The 12,317-nt window shown below is 45.2% G+C and overlaps 1 protein-coding gene across 5 annotated transcripts in view; it reads left to right on the plus strand.

The window, feature by feature from the left end:
- KIAA1549L (KIAA1549 like) overlaps positions 1 to 12,317 on the plus strand; it is a 298,917-nt gene that overhangs the window by 184,227 nt on the left and 102,373 nt on the right. For all 5 annotated transcript variants that reach the window (XM_063782837.1, XM_016920649.4, XM_016920651.4 and 2 more), the window contains 3 exons: positions 398 to 560; positions 2,323 to 2,382; positions 8,750 to 8,901. In XM_063782837.1, the coding sequence (XP_063638907.1) occupies positions 398 to 560; positions 2,323 to 2,382; positions 8,750 to 8,901 (375 nt within the window). The remainder of the gene's footprint in view (positions 1 to 397; positions 561 to 2,322; positions 2,383 to 8,749; positions 8,902 to 12,317) is intronic.

Below are 12,317 nucleotides of genomic sequence, written 5' to 3' on the forward strand. Positions count from 1 at the left end.
AGGAAAAGATACACATACCAGTGATTAAGAACCTGGAGTCAAATCACCTGGGTTCAAATCCTGAGTCTGTCCTTTATTAGCTGTGTGACCTCGGGTTGGTCCCTTGATCATTCTGGGCCTTGGTTTCCTCATCTGTGAAAGGCAGTCATCACTGGATACATCTCCCAGGGTTGTGGTAAGGAGTAAATGAGATGACATGCCCTTAGCACCCTGCCTGGCACACAGCAAGCAATCAGAAATGATGACGGTTACTCTTGTCTCTTCCTTGCTGTTTCCCCGACCCCCTTTCATTCCTTCCCTCAACTCCTGCTTAGCCTCCCCCTCCCATGGCCTCCATGAAACACACCCTGGTCTTATTTGGCCTGTCTCCCTCCCCTTTTCTCCTGTGTTGATTCAGATTGTGAGCACGTCCAATGCCTCCCAGGCAGTCACCTTGGTGTACGTCGTGGGCAATCAGAGCACATTCCTCAACGGCACCGTCGCCAGCAGCCTCCTCAGCCAGCTCTCGGCTGAGCTGGTGGGATTCTACCTCACCTATCCGCCGCTCACCATTGCTGAACGTGAGTATGGCCATGCCTACGGGGACCCCAGTGTTTCCCCTGGGGCCTTTCTCCATTTAGCAAACATTTATAGTGCCAGGCCACATACTACCACCTTTATCATAAAGTGACAGCTAAAATATGTGATGGATTAAGGTGACAGCTAAATATGGATTAAGGAGGCAGTGGATTAAGGTGACAGCTAAAATATGTGATGGATTAAGAATTGATGAAAAGTTTAGTGTACATCAAAGAAAGCACTTGCTAGGTGCCTTCATCCTTTGCATTTCTCTTATCTCATTTAATCCTCAGACCTGCCCTATAAGACAGATGCAAAATTAGCCCCATTTTGCAGAGGAGAAAACAAGCTCTAAGAGGTTTCACAAGATACCCACTCTAACTTAGCTAGTGAGCCATGGGACTTGGGGTTTGAACCCAAGCAGCCTGCCTTCTGAGCTTACAATTCTGCCTGCTAGGGCAACCGATCTCTGAGCAATCTGGGTTGCTATGGTTTTTCTCCCACTTAGGCCATCAGCAAACGTTCCCAGACCTTGAGGCTCGGTCCTGCCTCCAGATATCATAATATAACTCATTTGCAGTCCATGGTGTGACTTCACTTGCTGAGGTCCCCGTAGTCTTGTGGCCTCATCTTTTTCTAATGTTTCAGTTACATAATCCTCATTACCATGCAACAGGCATAGACTTTGAAGATGCAGCAGGTTACATTTTGTATCCAAATGTTTATTTGGTAGCCAAAGGATGGAAAGGTTTGTACTCCTAAATTTAAACATTCTTACATTTCACAAGGTCACTGGGCAAGTTTATTTTTTAATACATATTAGCAAAATTGTCTCATAATTTCCTCCTGTAGTTGTTTTTGATACTGTAAATAAACAAGATAATATGCGTGAATGTACTTAGCACATGGCAGCCACTCAGAATTTTTTTCAAATGTTTGTTTAATGGCGAGCTTTTGTAAACGTCCACATAATAAGGAAAGATGACTCTGGGTTTTAGGGAAAAGATGAGGTCATAAAAGATGGCATTATGTCACATGTCAGCATGTGAAGACTTTATTTTCCATCATCCTTTTATTTCTGAAAACAACTATGATTTATTGAGCACTAACCATATGCCAGGCAATGTACAAATCCCTTTGCATGTATCAACTCCAGTAGGCCCCATACTTCTAAAGAAATATGGGCCTTTTGTTACAAGCATGTGGCTACTAAACTTAAGTCCTTGACACTGAAAAAATCCATCCAGGAGAAAATCATTCCTAACAATGTTAGTGATGGTCAGATGATTTTTAAAGAGAAAGCTACAGCAAAGACAGGTTCCTGCTGTGGGTCTTGATAAAGAAGGTGTTCTGTTTGAACAGAAGATTTTGATGAAAAAACAGAAAGGGCAGAAACTCACAAATCCTAGAAAACTCTTCATCTACAGGTTGGACCTTTATTGAGTCTTTTAGTTTTCTGAACAGTGAGATAGTTTTGGTTCATATGTCCTAGGATCCCTAAGAGTCACAAAGCAGGATTTAGCCGCTTGCTATTTTGTCACTTACACCTGTTTTCCTTAATCAAATTTCAAATAAGCCAGGTGCCATAATGCATGCTTATAGTCCAGCTACTCAGGAGGCTTAGGTGCAAGGACCACTTGAGCCCAGGAGTTCAAGAACAGCCTGGGCAACATATCAAGATCCCATCTCAAATATAACTAAATAAATAAAACGAAACAAATCAAACCTATAAAAGTAATTGGGTATGTTTCTTATTTGTTTTAGCACTGGAATATCCCAACCTTGACATATCAGAAACAACCAGAGACTATTGGGTAATTACAGGTAATCTCTTATTTTGTAATTTCCCCTCTTCATGCTGTCAGATTTATTTATTTTTTTAAACTGTAGGCCATTCATTAATAAGATTGGCACTTTTCTTTGCTCCTGTCTTATAAGTCAGGAAGTTACTTCTACAGGACCAGAAGTGAATAGGGTAAGCTGAGATAAGAAAAGACATCACACTGAAGATGAATATTAGCTAAACAATTCAAAACAGCTTTCAAGTCCTCTTTTGCAAAAAGTGACCCTATCAGAAGTTACAATGTTAACCGAAGAAGGTCTAGGGCATCAGTTTATAGTGAATGGTTATCAGTTTATAGATGAAAAGCCTTTTTGGACTGCCCTACAAAACCCAAATTAAAGTTAGAGGAAGGCCGGGCATGCACTTGCGTCTCTCCTCTGGCACAACATGCACCCAGACCAATCCTGGCAGGTCTTGACAGTGAGAGTGTGTGGAAATAGAAAGGGGTTCTTTTGGTGGCATTTTCTCTTTTGTTCCTTGACATTTTCCTGTGGATCTTTATGGAACAGCAAAAAAGTTCTTCTTTGTGTTTTTCAAAAGCCAGGAAGTAGTTTCGGGATTGAGAGCTGAAGAACAGATGTTTGTAGGAGGAAAAGTGGCCAGCCTAGCCAGGAAGGAGAGGAACAGGAGGAGAAGTATATGAGTCTACTGGCACTGCTATAAGCAAGTGCCACAGACTGGGTGGCTTCAACAACAGACATTTATCTGCTCTCAATCCTGGAGACTAGAAGTCTAAAGCCAAGGTGTTACAGGATTGGCTTCTTCAGAGACCTCTCTCCTTGGTTGAGAGATGGTCATCTTCCCCCTGCGTCTTCACATGCCCTTCCCTCTGGGTCTGTCTGTATCCTAATCTCTTCTTATAAGGACACCATCATATTGAATTAGGGCTCCCCAGTATGACCTCATTTTAACTTCATTTCCTTTTTTTTTTTTTTTTTGAGATAGAGTTTCGTTCTCGTGGCTCAGGCTGGAGTGCAATGACGCGGTCTCGGTTCACTGCAACCTCCACCTCCCGGGTTCAAGCGATTCTCCTGCCTCAGCCTCCCAAGTAGCCGGGATTACAGGCACGCACCACCATAACCAGCTAATTTTTTTGTATTTTTAGTAGAGATGGGGTTTCACCATGTTGGCCAGGCTGGTCTCGAACTCCTGACCTCAGCCGATCTGCCCGCCTTGGCCTCCCAAAGTACTGGGATTACAGGTGTGAGCCGCTGTGCCTGGCCTAACTTCATTACCTCTTTAAAGGACCTGTCTCCAAATACAGTCACATTCTGAGGTACTTGGGGTTAGGGCTTCAAAATAGGAATCTGGAGGGACAGGCCGGGTGCAGTGGCTCACCCCTGTAATCCCAGAACTTTGGGAGGCTGAGACAGGTGGATTGCTTGAGGTCAGGAGTTCAAAACCAGCCTAACCAACATATCTAGTAAAAATACAAAAAAAAATTAGCCTGGCCTGGTGGCAGGTGCCTGTAATCCCAGCTACTTGGGAGGCTGAGGCAGGAGAATCACTTGAAACCAGGAGGCGGAGGTTGTAGTGAGTCAAGATCATGCCACTGCACTCCAGCCTGGGCAACAGAGAGACCGTGTCTCAAAAAAAAAAAAAAAAAAAAAAAGAATTGGAAGTGGGGGGGACACACGTCAGCCTGTAACAGGGTGGAGGAAAATCCTGCACATCATGGAAGATGTGCCTGGGTAAGCAGCCTGGTCCCAAACCTCCCCTCTGTCCTCTCCCATCCCCTCTCTCACTTGCAGTCCCAAGCAAGCAGCAGATGGGCTGCTGCCTAAAATACTAAGGACTGTACACCCCTGCTGGATGAAGCCTGCTCAAGAACTCTTCTAAATTGCAGAACATTGCATTTCTTTCCCTCTGCTGCAGAGCCATCGGTATGCAGAAATCATTTTACCTGCTAAGAAGGCAAACAAAAAAACCAACCCACCAGAGTTTATGCCCAAGAGAGAAACAGTGCTAACCCAGCAACACATTTTTGGAGCTAGTGGCTTATGTAACATTTACAAAATCATGTTTTCTTTACAAGGAATGGTGTTTTTTTTTTTAACATGGAGATATTCCTCCCTTCTATTAACTTTAAGGTTTACATTAAATGATAACTCATTCACTCTTCACCACAGGCTGTCCTTGACAACCTCTTGTGTCATCTTTTCTTAATCTATCTGTGTCTTGCTGTGCCTCTATTTTGGTAACATAACCTTAATCAAAAGCTCCATTCCAGGTCTTTTTTTCAGGACTCTCCTCAGACTTAGCCCTCTACCCACTCACTTATGAAACCCTTATTTGTTATTGCTGTTGGTGTTCAGAATAAACAGTGGCTTCCATCACTGTGTTTAGGGCTAGCTGGATCAGTTGGTTAGTGCTTGGGAAGGGCTGGAACCAGGTCTTAGGATGATCATCCTGCCTTCCCTTTGACCTGTGACCACCTTCTGAACCCCTGGGTAGCCACCAACCAACCTGTCCCATAATTTACCAAAAGGGTAGGGGATAGGGACCTGTGAGGCTTTGTTCAGCCTTTACTCCCAGACATGCATCACAGGCTTTCTGTCTTCTGCTCATTTCTAACAGCCAAGAGGATTTGGAGCAAATTCTCTTTTCTATAGTTTGTATTATAAAAGCCTGACATGTTTTCATCTGTTTTCCAACTAAACTTATATTAAATAGGTTTTTGCAAACTGTACATACTTCTCCTGCCTCAGAGGGTGGGTCCCTTCTTGATGGAAAATCACTGGCTTAAGGTGACTCCTGAAGTCTCTTTACAGAGAACCTAGAGGCTACCCTGCCACTCAGGGGTCCTGCAGTGAAGTTTGTATATGTGAGGCAAGATAGAAATGTGCAGATTCAATATTGCTGCCAGACAGAGGGGACAGCCCATTTCAGGCTTATCCATCTGCCTTTATTTCTCCCACCAGAGGCAAAATATCCCAGACCCAGCAATGGAAAAATTTCTTCTGGTCTCAGCTCTGCCATTTTCTAACCTAGTGTGTCCTTGAGCAAGCCACTCGGGCCATGTGGACTTCACATTCTCCTTTTGTAGGAGGAGGGAGAAGTATTAACTGAGCATTAAGATTCTTTTAGTGCTAAATATGTAGGATCCAACCGCAAATAAAACAATTTAGCCTGAATACAGAAGGCTGAACCAGGCCTGATCACTTGAATTGTAGAGCCCAGTGTGATTGTGAATAAAGAAGGAATAAGAGAACAGTGATGTGAAAGTCATTGAATCTTCTGGACAAAGCTTCATTGAACACAGCTGGGGACGTGCCCAGCTCCTCTAAGCTGAGTCACGGGTGGCCAAGGCTGGGGGACCAGGGCCCTGGCTGATGCACTAGGGGGTTGGTGTCTTCCTGGTTGTCTGCGCCAGGTCTGAGCTTCTGTGGTTCTGTGGTTTCTGTGTCTCTGTGAGAGAGAGAGGTACATGCCCCTTTCTGCTGCCTTCCAGGTGGACAGAGAGGGCTAGGGAGCCTGAGCCTGCCACATTTTTCAGGGGAAGGGGGAGGAGCCACATCCTGGGACACATTTCCATGCCTTGCAGGTGTTTTCTTCCTCTGGTAAGGATGTGTTTAGCAAAGAAGGGGCACATCGTAACAACAGCAGCTACCATTTATTGCTGTTCCCTCAAGGGCCCTATGATATATGATAGTACCAGGCTAGAAGCATTTTTTATTGAATTATCCTTTCTTAACAGTGACACGATCAGTAGTAGATTATGATCCCTGTGTTTTCAGATGAGGAACTGAGGCATAGAGAAACTCAGCAACTTGCCTGAGACTACTCAGGAAGGGGAAGCCAGGAGGCAAACTCAGGGCCCTGCCCCCAACTCCAGCTCTTCCCCAGCTGCCCCCTAAGAAGGACACATTCTCTTTGCAAAGAGTGGTGACAAAGCTGTGGAGATTGTCCAGTTGATCCCCTGTAACTCTGTGAGAGATTCCCACAGCCTCTGGCACTTCCGTGGAGGCTTTTTTTCTTTTTTTTTTTTTCAAAAAAATTTTTATTGGCTGGGTGTGTTGGCTCACACCTGTAATCTCAGCACTTTGGGAGGCTGAGATGGGAGGATTGCTTGAGCCCGGGAGTTTGAGACCAGTGTGGGCAACATAGTGAGACCTCATCTCTACAAAAACAAAAAATAGCCAGTGTGGTGGCTCATGCCTGTAGCCCAGGCTATTTGGAGGCAGAGGCTGGAGGCTTGCTTGAGCCCAGGAGGTCGGGGCTGCAGAGTCGTGATCCTGCCACTGCATTCCAGCCTGGGCAACAGAGGGAAACCCTGCCTCAAAAGAAAAAAGAAAACAATTTTATTGTAAAATATACCTAACATAAAAGTTACCATTTTGAACATTTTTAAGTGTGCAATCCAGTGGGATCAAGTATATCCACAATATTGTATAACCACCACTGCTATTTCCAGAACTTTTTTGTCCCCTGGAGGCTTTTGACTATTCCCTTTATTTGATGTCTGCCTTTGAAGCATCACCGAGATTCCCATAAAATAATCCCCGATGACACCTCTCGACTGTCCTGTGACCCCTCTCTCACTCTTGGCCAGTGGTCAGGAGAGGACAACTTAGAAGTAATACTTCAGTCATTTGATCTGTTATTTTGCTAGAGGGGCCGTCTTTGAACCGGCAAGTACATGGGCTTTTCTGTCTGGGGACAAGAGGTGGGCCAGCCCTTCCATGATCTGATAGCTGTGTCATGAGGGATTCCAGGGGTCCTCTGGGACCTGACACAGTGGGAACAGCACAACTCTTTGTTTTATGAATTTGCAGGAATTAGGCTGATGCGTGAGCTGGGAGTGTCTCACAAGGGCCCTAGAAAGAGAGCTGCTTTTATACCCTCCAGGGGGATTATTTGGCATTTATGGCTTCAAAGAAGTAATTTCAGAGACCTAGCTGTGGGTTTTCTTTCTCACTTGATCTATTTAAACATCATTCTCTGTATCTATTGTCGCCGGTTATCTGGGCTTATATGGAATGTGATGATTAGCGTTGGCTGCTTGTAGCCCCCTGTTGTACTGGATGCCATAACTGCAATGCATTCTTCACATCCAAGCTATTTCCATATCCTGGTAGGTGGATGATATCTATGATCCTTGGATGGGCTCTGGTAGAACAAACTCTATTAATAATGGAAAATCTTATCTTCCCAGCCCTTTCAAGTTTTGGTCTCTTTAAGAAAATGAGATTTGTTTTTCACATTTTTAATTTTAAACATGACCGTGTTTGAAGGCAGCCTTTGTGTGTTTGGGGTGAAGAATGTTTCCCAAGGGATGTGGAACAAGGACTGGACTTTGGGGGTAGACAGAAAAAGGGAGTTGCCCTGATAGTAAGTGAACACAGCAGTCCTAGAACAGCCCTGGTGGTCCTGAAAACCCTCCTCCCTGCACTGGCCATGGCTGAAACCGTCATTCATGCCTTACCTGTTGACTGCAGATGCCCTGGCTGTAGATGAAGCCTAGCGGTGGAAAAAGGATGGGGAAGAAGGGTGTTCCCTTTACCTTCCTCCCACAGCAGGCAGTGTTCTAAGCTGCTTTACATATCCTGTCTCATTTAAACCCTAGAGCTCATTGGGCTTATGTTGGCTGTGATGTACACTTTCTTATTGCCTTCTTACAGAGAAGGACTTGGACTCAGAGAGGGCCAGTGGCTTGCCTGAGGTCCCTGAACTGACAAGTGCCATAAGAGATAGCTCACTCTTTCCATTCAGCCATCCTCTTCTTGAATGAGAGAGCATCTGAGGGGTTTGGGTAGCTTTAGGGTGGGCATTCAAAGGACTCCACAGAGGAGGAAGAGATGAGGACACTGAACAGGGTAGTCTGCCCAGATATAAGGGATTGAGTTGCAGGATGGAGCTCAAGCTGTGGACAAGGCAAAATAAAATAGGAATAGCCCTGAGCCAGACCTTGAGTGGAAACCAGCAAAAATACCTGTTAGCCATACCTACAGCTGTGCTGTGTTCCCATGTGGACTTTTAGCAACACAGATCATCATCTTAGGTGAAGTCTGAGTTAAATACGGCAGCATTAGCAATGTCACAGTTCACAGAGCAAAGAGCCCAGGCTCTGGAGTTACACAGTCTGGCTTGGGTTTGGACCCTGACTCTGCTGGTTGCTAGCTGCGTGACCTCAGACAAGTCACTTAATCTTTTCAGCATCTATAACATGTGGATAATGATTGTCATAGGGCTGTCGCGAAGGTGAAGTGAGGTAAGGTTGGCCAAGCCCTAACATGAGGTAGGACACAGTGGCCCTTGGTGGCCTGCGCAGGGTCAGTGGTGCTTGTGCTTACTGAATCAGCAGAAAGTCTGCCTTCTGAGCCTCTGCTCTGCCTTCTGCATCCACAGTGCTGCAGGGTGTGGACAATTCGCTGGTGGGCCTGCACAACCAGAGCTTTGCCCGGGTCATGGAGCAGCGCCTGGCCCAGCTATTCATGATGTCCCAGCAACAAGGCCGGCGGTTTAAACGGGCCACCACCCTGGGAAGCTACACTGTGCAGGTAGGTGTATACAGAGCCACTGGGGTTTTCTAATAACTGGGGGTAGAGAGGGCAGATGTGCTTCCTGAGACTAAATAAGTCAGTGTGCTCAGAGGAGCCTCCATGCTGCCAACTGACTAAGCCATTTTATCAAGGCTGCTCTTAGGTTTCGGGAACTGATGGTCATAACCATCAAAAACATGAAGGAGGGTGAGAGTTTGCTGCTCTTCCGACATTGTCACTAACTAGGTTATAACACAAGGAAGTCTCGGTACAAAATCTGTACTCATGCGCGTATTTTTGAAACAAAAAATTCTTGGTAAGCAAGGACAAACTCATCATCAGCTTGTTCAGTAAGCTCAGTGAAGTCCCAGCTCTCTGTCCTTTTAGACCTTCTCACCTCCATTCCTCTGAATAGCAGATGCACCATTATTCCAGAGACAGGATTCTGTTACCTGTATGTAGTCAGTTTCAACAAACAGAACCCTCCAAGCTTATAGTGGACACCTGGCCATGTAGAGATTTAGGCTGGAGGAATGTAGCAGACACTAGCTGTATCCAGCCCACATCCCCTTACCATTTTTGTGCATTCCAGTTGGAGTTCCAACAGCCAGCCTCTGAATCTTTTTCAGAGGGCTACTTTTGAGATGTCAAAACCTGCTTTGCCCATGCCATGCTGGTTGGAAGTGCCTGAGAATTACCAGTATTATAAATACCCTGGTTCTCTTGGCTGGGAGAATTCTGAAATGTATGTTTTAGATCACTTTCAGAGCTTTCCCACAGAATTAAGCTTTAGTCATTGACTGCAGTAACTGGCTTAATAACGCATCCCTTGTAGGCTCCTTCCCATTCTTGTATTACCTCCTCACCCTCCTGCCAGTTCGTTGCACCTCTCAGATAAACTAGAAGCACTCAGCTCTTCTCAGGGTCTACTTCTGAGGGCACCCAATCAAGGCAGTAGCCATCCCCAGGAGTAGAGATTCTAAACCTTTCTAGAAACTTTAGCCAGTTCCTGCAAGAATGGGAGCCTCTCTGGTGTATTCTAGCCAGGTCTGCTTATCTTGAATTGCACTGTCACCACTGAGAACTCATGTCTAACATTTGTTGTGCTAATTAACAAAGCTCTGCTGAGCATGATGTCAAATTAGAGAAGCACTCCTGGTAGCTGCCTCTGGAGTGGGGACTTCCTACCTGGAACTGAGCAGACTACCCCTGGCATGTGAACCCCTGATTGATGATTGACCACATCTGGGGTGTAACTGAACCATAGCACACATGCATAGTATCACACTGTCTAAGAGTAAGCATTTTAAGGGAAATTGTAGCCATTAGCATAGTCTGTGTGCAAATCCTGTCTCCAGGCAATCTTGAAAGTATAGACAACCCATCTTAATGAACACACTTCCCCACGTGAGTCATCGTCATGCCCCTGATGGAGACTCTAGGTCCCTCCATTCGCAGTTGGTGAATTTGGCCCTTTGTCCTATTGGATGTTGCTTTGGTTCTAAAAGTCTTTGTGGTCTGAGATGACCTTACCACGAGGTAAAGCGGTGGTTAAGCTTGCATGTCAGGTTTGTGATTTCTCCTTTGTAGGTTCCATGTGAGCTCTATAATTTCCACTCTTCCAAATGACAGGAAGAAAGTCACTGGTGCTCAGATAATGGAACTGGGATTTGCATCAGCCAAAGGGGGAGAAGGGGCCACCCTGCAACCCTGGTGTTATTTGTAAACCTAAGAAACCTAACACATTTTGCTTGCCAAAGGGTCCAGAGAGGTGTTCTTTCTCTCTCTCTCTCTTTTTTTTTGTTTTTTTGAGATGGAGTCTTGCTCTGTCATCCAGGCTGGAGTGCAGTGGCACAATATTGGCACACTGCAACCTCCGCCTCCCAGGTCCAAGCAATTCTCCTGCCTCAGCCTCCCAAATAGCTGGGATTACAGGTGCACGCTGCCATGCCCAGCTAATTTTTGTATTTTTAATAGAGACGGGATTTCACCATGTTGTTCAGGCTGGTCTCAAACTCCTGACCTCATGATCCACCCACCTCAGCCTCCCAAAGTGCTGGGATTACAGGTGTGAGCCACCACGTCTAGCCTTCTCTCATTTCTTCTAAGAGCTCAGTGCACTTGGCCCCTTTAGCTGCCTGGAAAGTCTGAGGGAAGAAGGTGGGGGTTTATTTCTGCAAATCCCTGATTCACAGAGGGTGTAGATCACCTTGTAACATACCCTTAAAGAAATCTTGGCAGGAAGAATTTGCTATTAAGTTGAAACTGAGAGAAACTATTAGATATTTGAATGGTCATTCAACTTCTACCAGATTCTACTAACACTTTCCCCACCTCCTTTCCCACTAGGGAAAGGAATAACATGCCCCAGTTTCCCCCATAAAATTCACTCTACATGGGTTACAATATCCTTCTACCCTGAGGCCTTTCTTCTGGGCTTAGATCATTTTAAAAGATGAGCTACCTTCATGAATATGGAGATTTAACTGTCTAGAATCTAAAGATATTTCTCTAGTTGACATATTTGAAAAATTGAGGCCTAAGAGAAAACATGTGACCACTAAAAATTTTTAAATATTTGACTTAATTTGTAATCGAAGTAAGGCAAGTTTTAACTACCACAAGATGCCATTTTCACCTACTGAAGATTAGTAAAATACTACGATCCAGTATTGATGAGTGTGGAGCGAAAAGGGCACTTTCAAACAGAGCAACTGGGTATGATTTTTCTGGAGGAATTTAGACAAGAAACTCTTAGATGATCACAAACTGACTCCTAGAAATTCATCTCGACCAGGCACAGTGGCTCACGCCTGTAATCCCAGCACTTTGGGAGGCCAAGGCAGGTGGATCACAAGGTCAAGAGTTGGAGACCATTCTGGCTAACATGGTGAAACTCCGTCTCTACTAAAAATACAAAAATTAGCTGGGCATGGTGGTGCACGCCTGTACTCCCAGCTACTCGGGAGGCTGAAGCAGGAGAATTGCTTGAACCCAGGAGGTGGAGGTTGCAGTTAGCTGAGATCGCACCCTTGCACTCCAGCCTGGTGACAGAGCGAGACTCTGTGGTGACAGAGCAAGACTGTCTCAAAAGAGAAAAGAAAAGAAAAGAAATTCATCTTGAGGACAAGGACACACAGGTGAACACAAAGACAAAAGAGTGAGGATAGTGTTTTCCAGAGAGTGTCTAGAAAGTGATTAGGCCGTTCTTGCATTGCTATAAAGAAATATCTGAGACTGAGTACTTTATAAGAAAAGAGGTTTAACTGGCTCATGGTTCTGCAGGCTGTACAGGAAGCATAGTGTTAGCATCTGCTTCTGGAAAGGCCTAAGGAAGCTTCAAGCATGGCAGAAGGTGAAGGCGGAACAGGTCTCACATGGCAGGAGTAGAAGCAAGAAAGAGGGTGGGGGGAGGCTCCACGCACATTAAACAA

This window comes from Pan troglodytes, chromosome 9, assembly GCF_028858775.2.
Source record: "Pan troglodytes isolate AG18354 chromosome 9, NHGRI_mPanTro3-v2.0_pri, whole genome shotgun sequence".
Lineage (NCBI taxonomy): Eukaryota > Metazoa > Chordata > Mammalia > Primates > Hominidae > Pan > Pan troglodytes.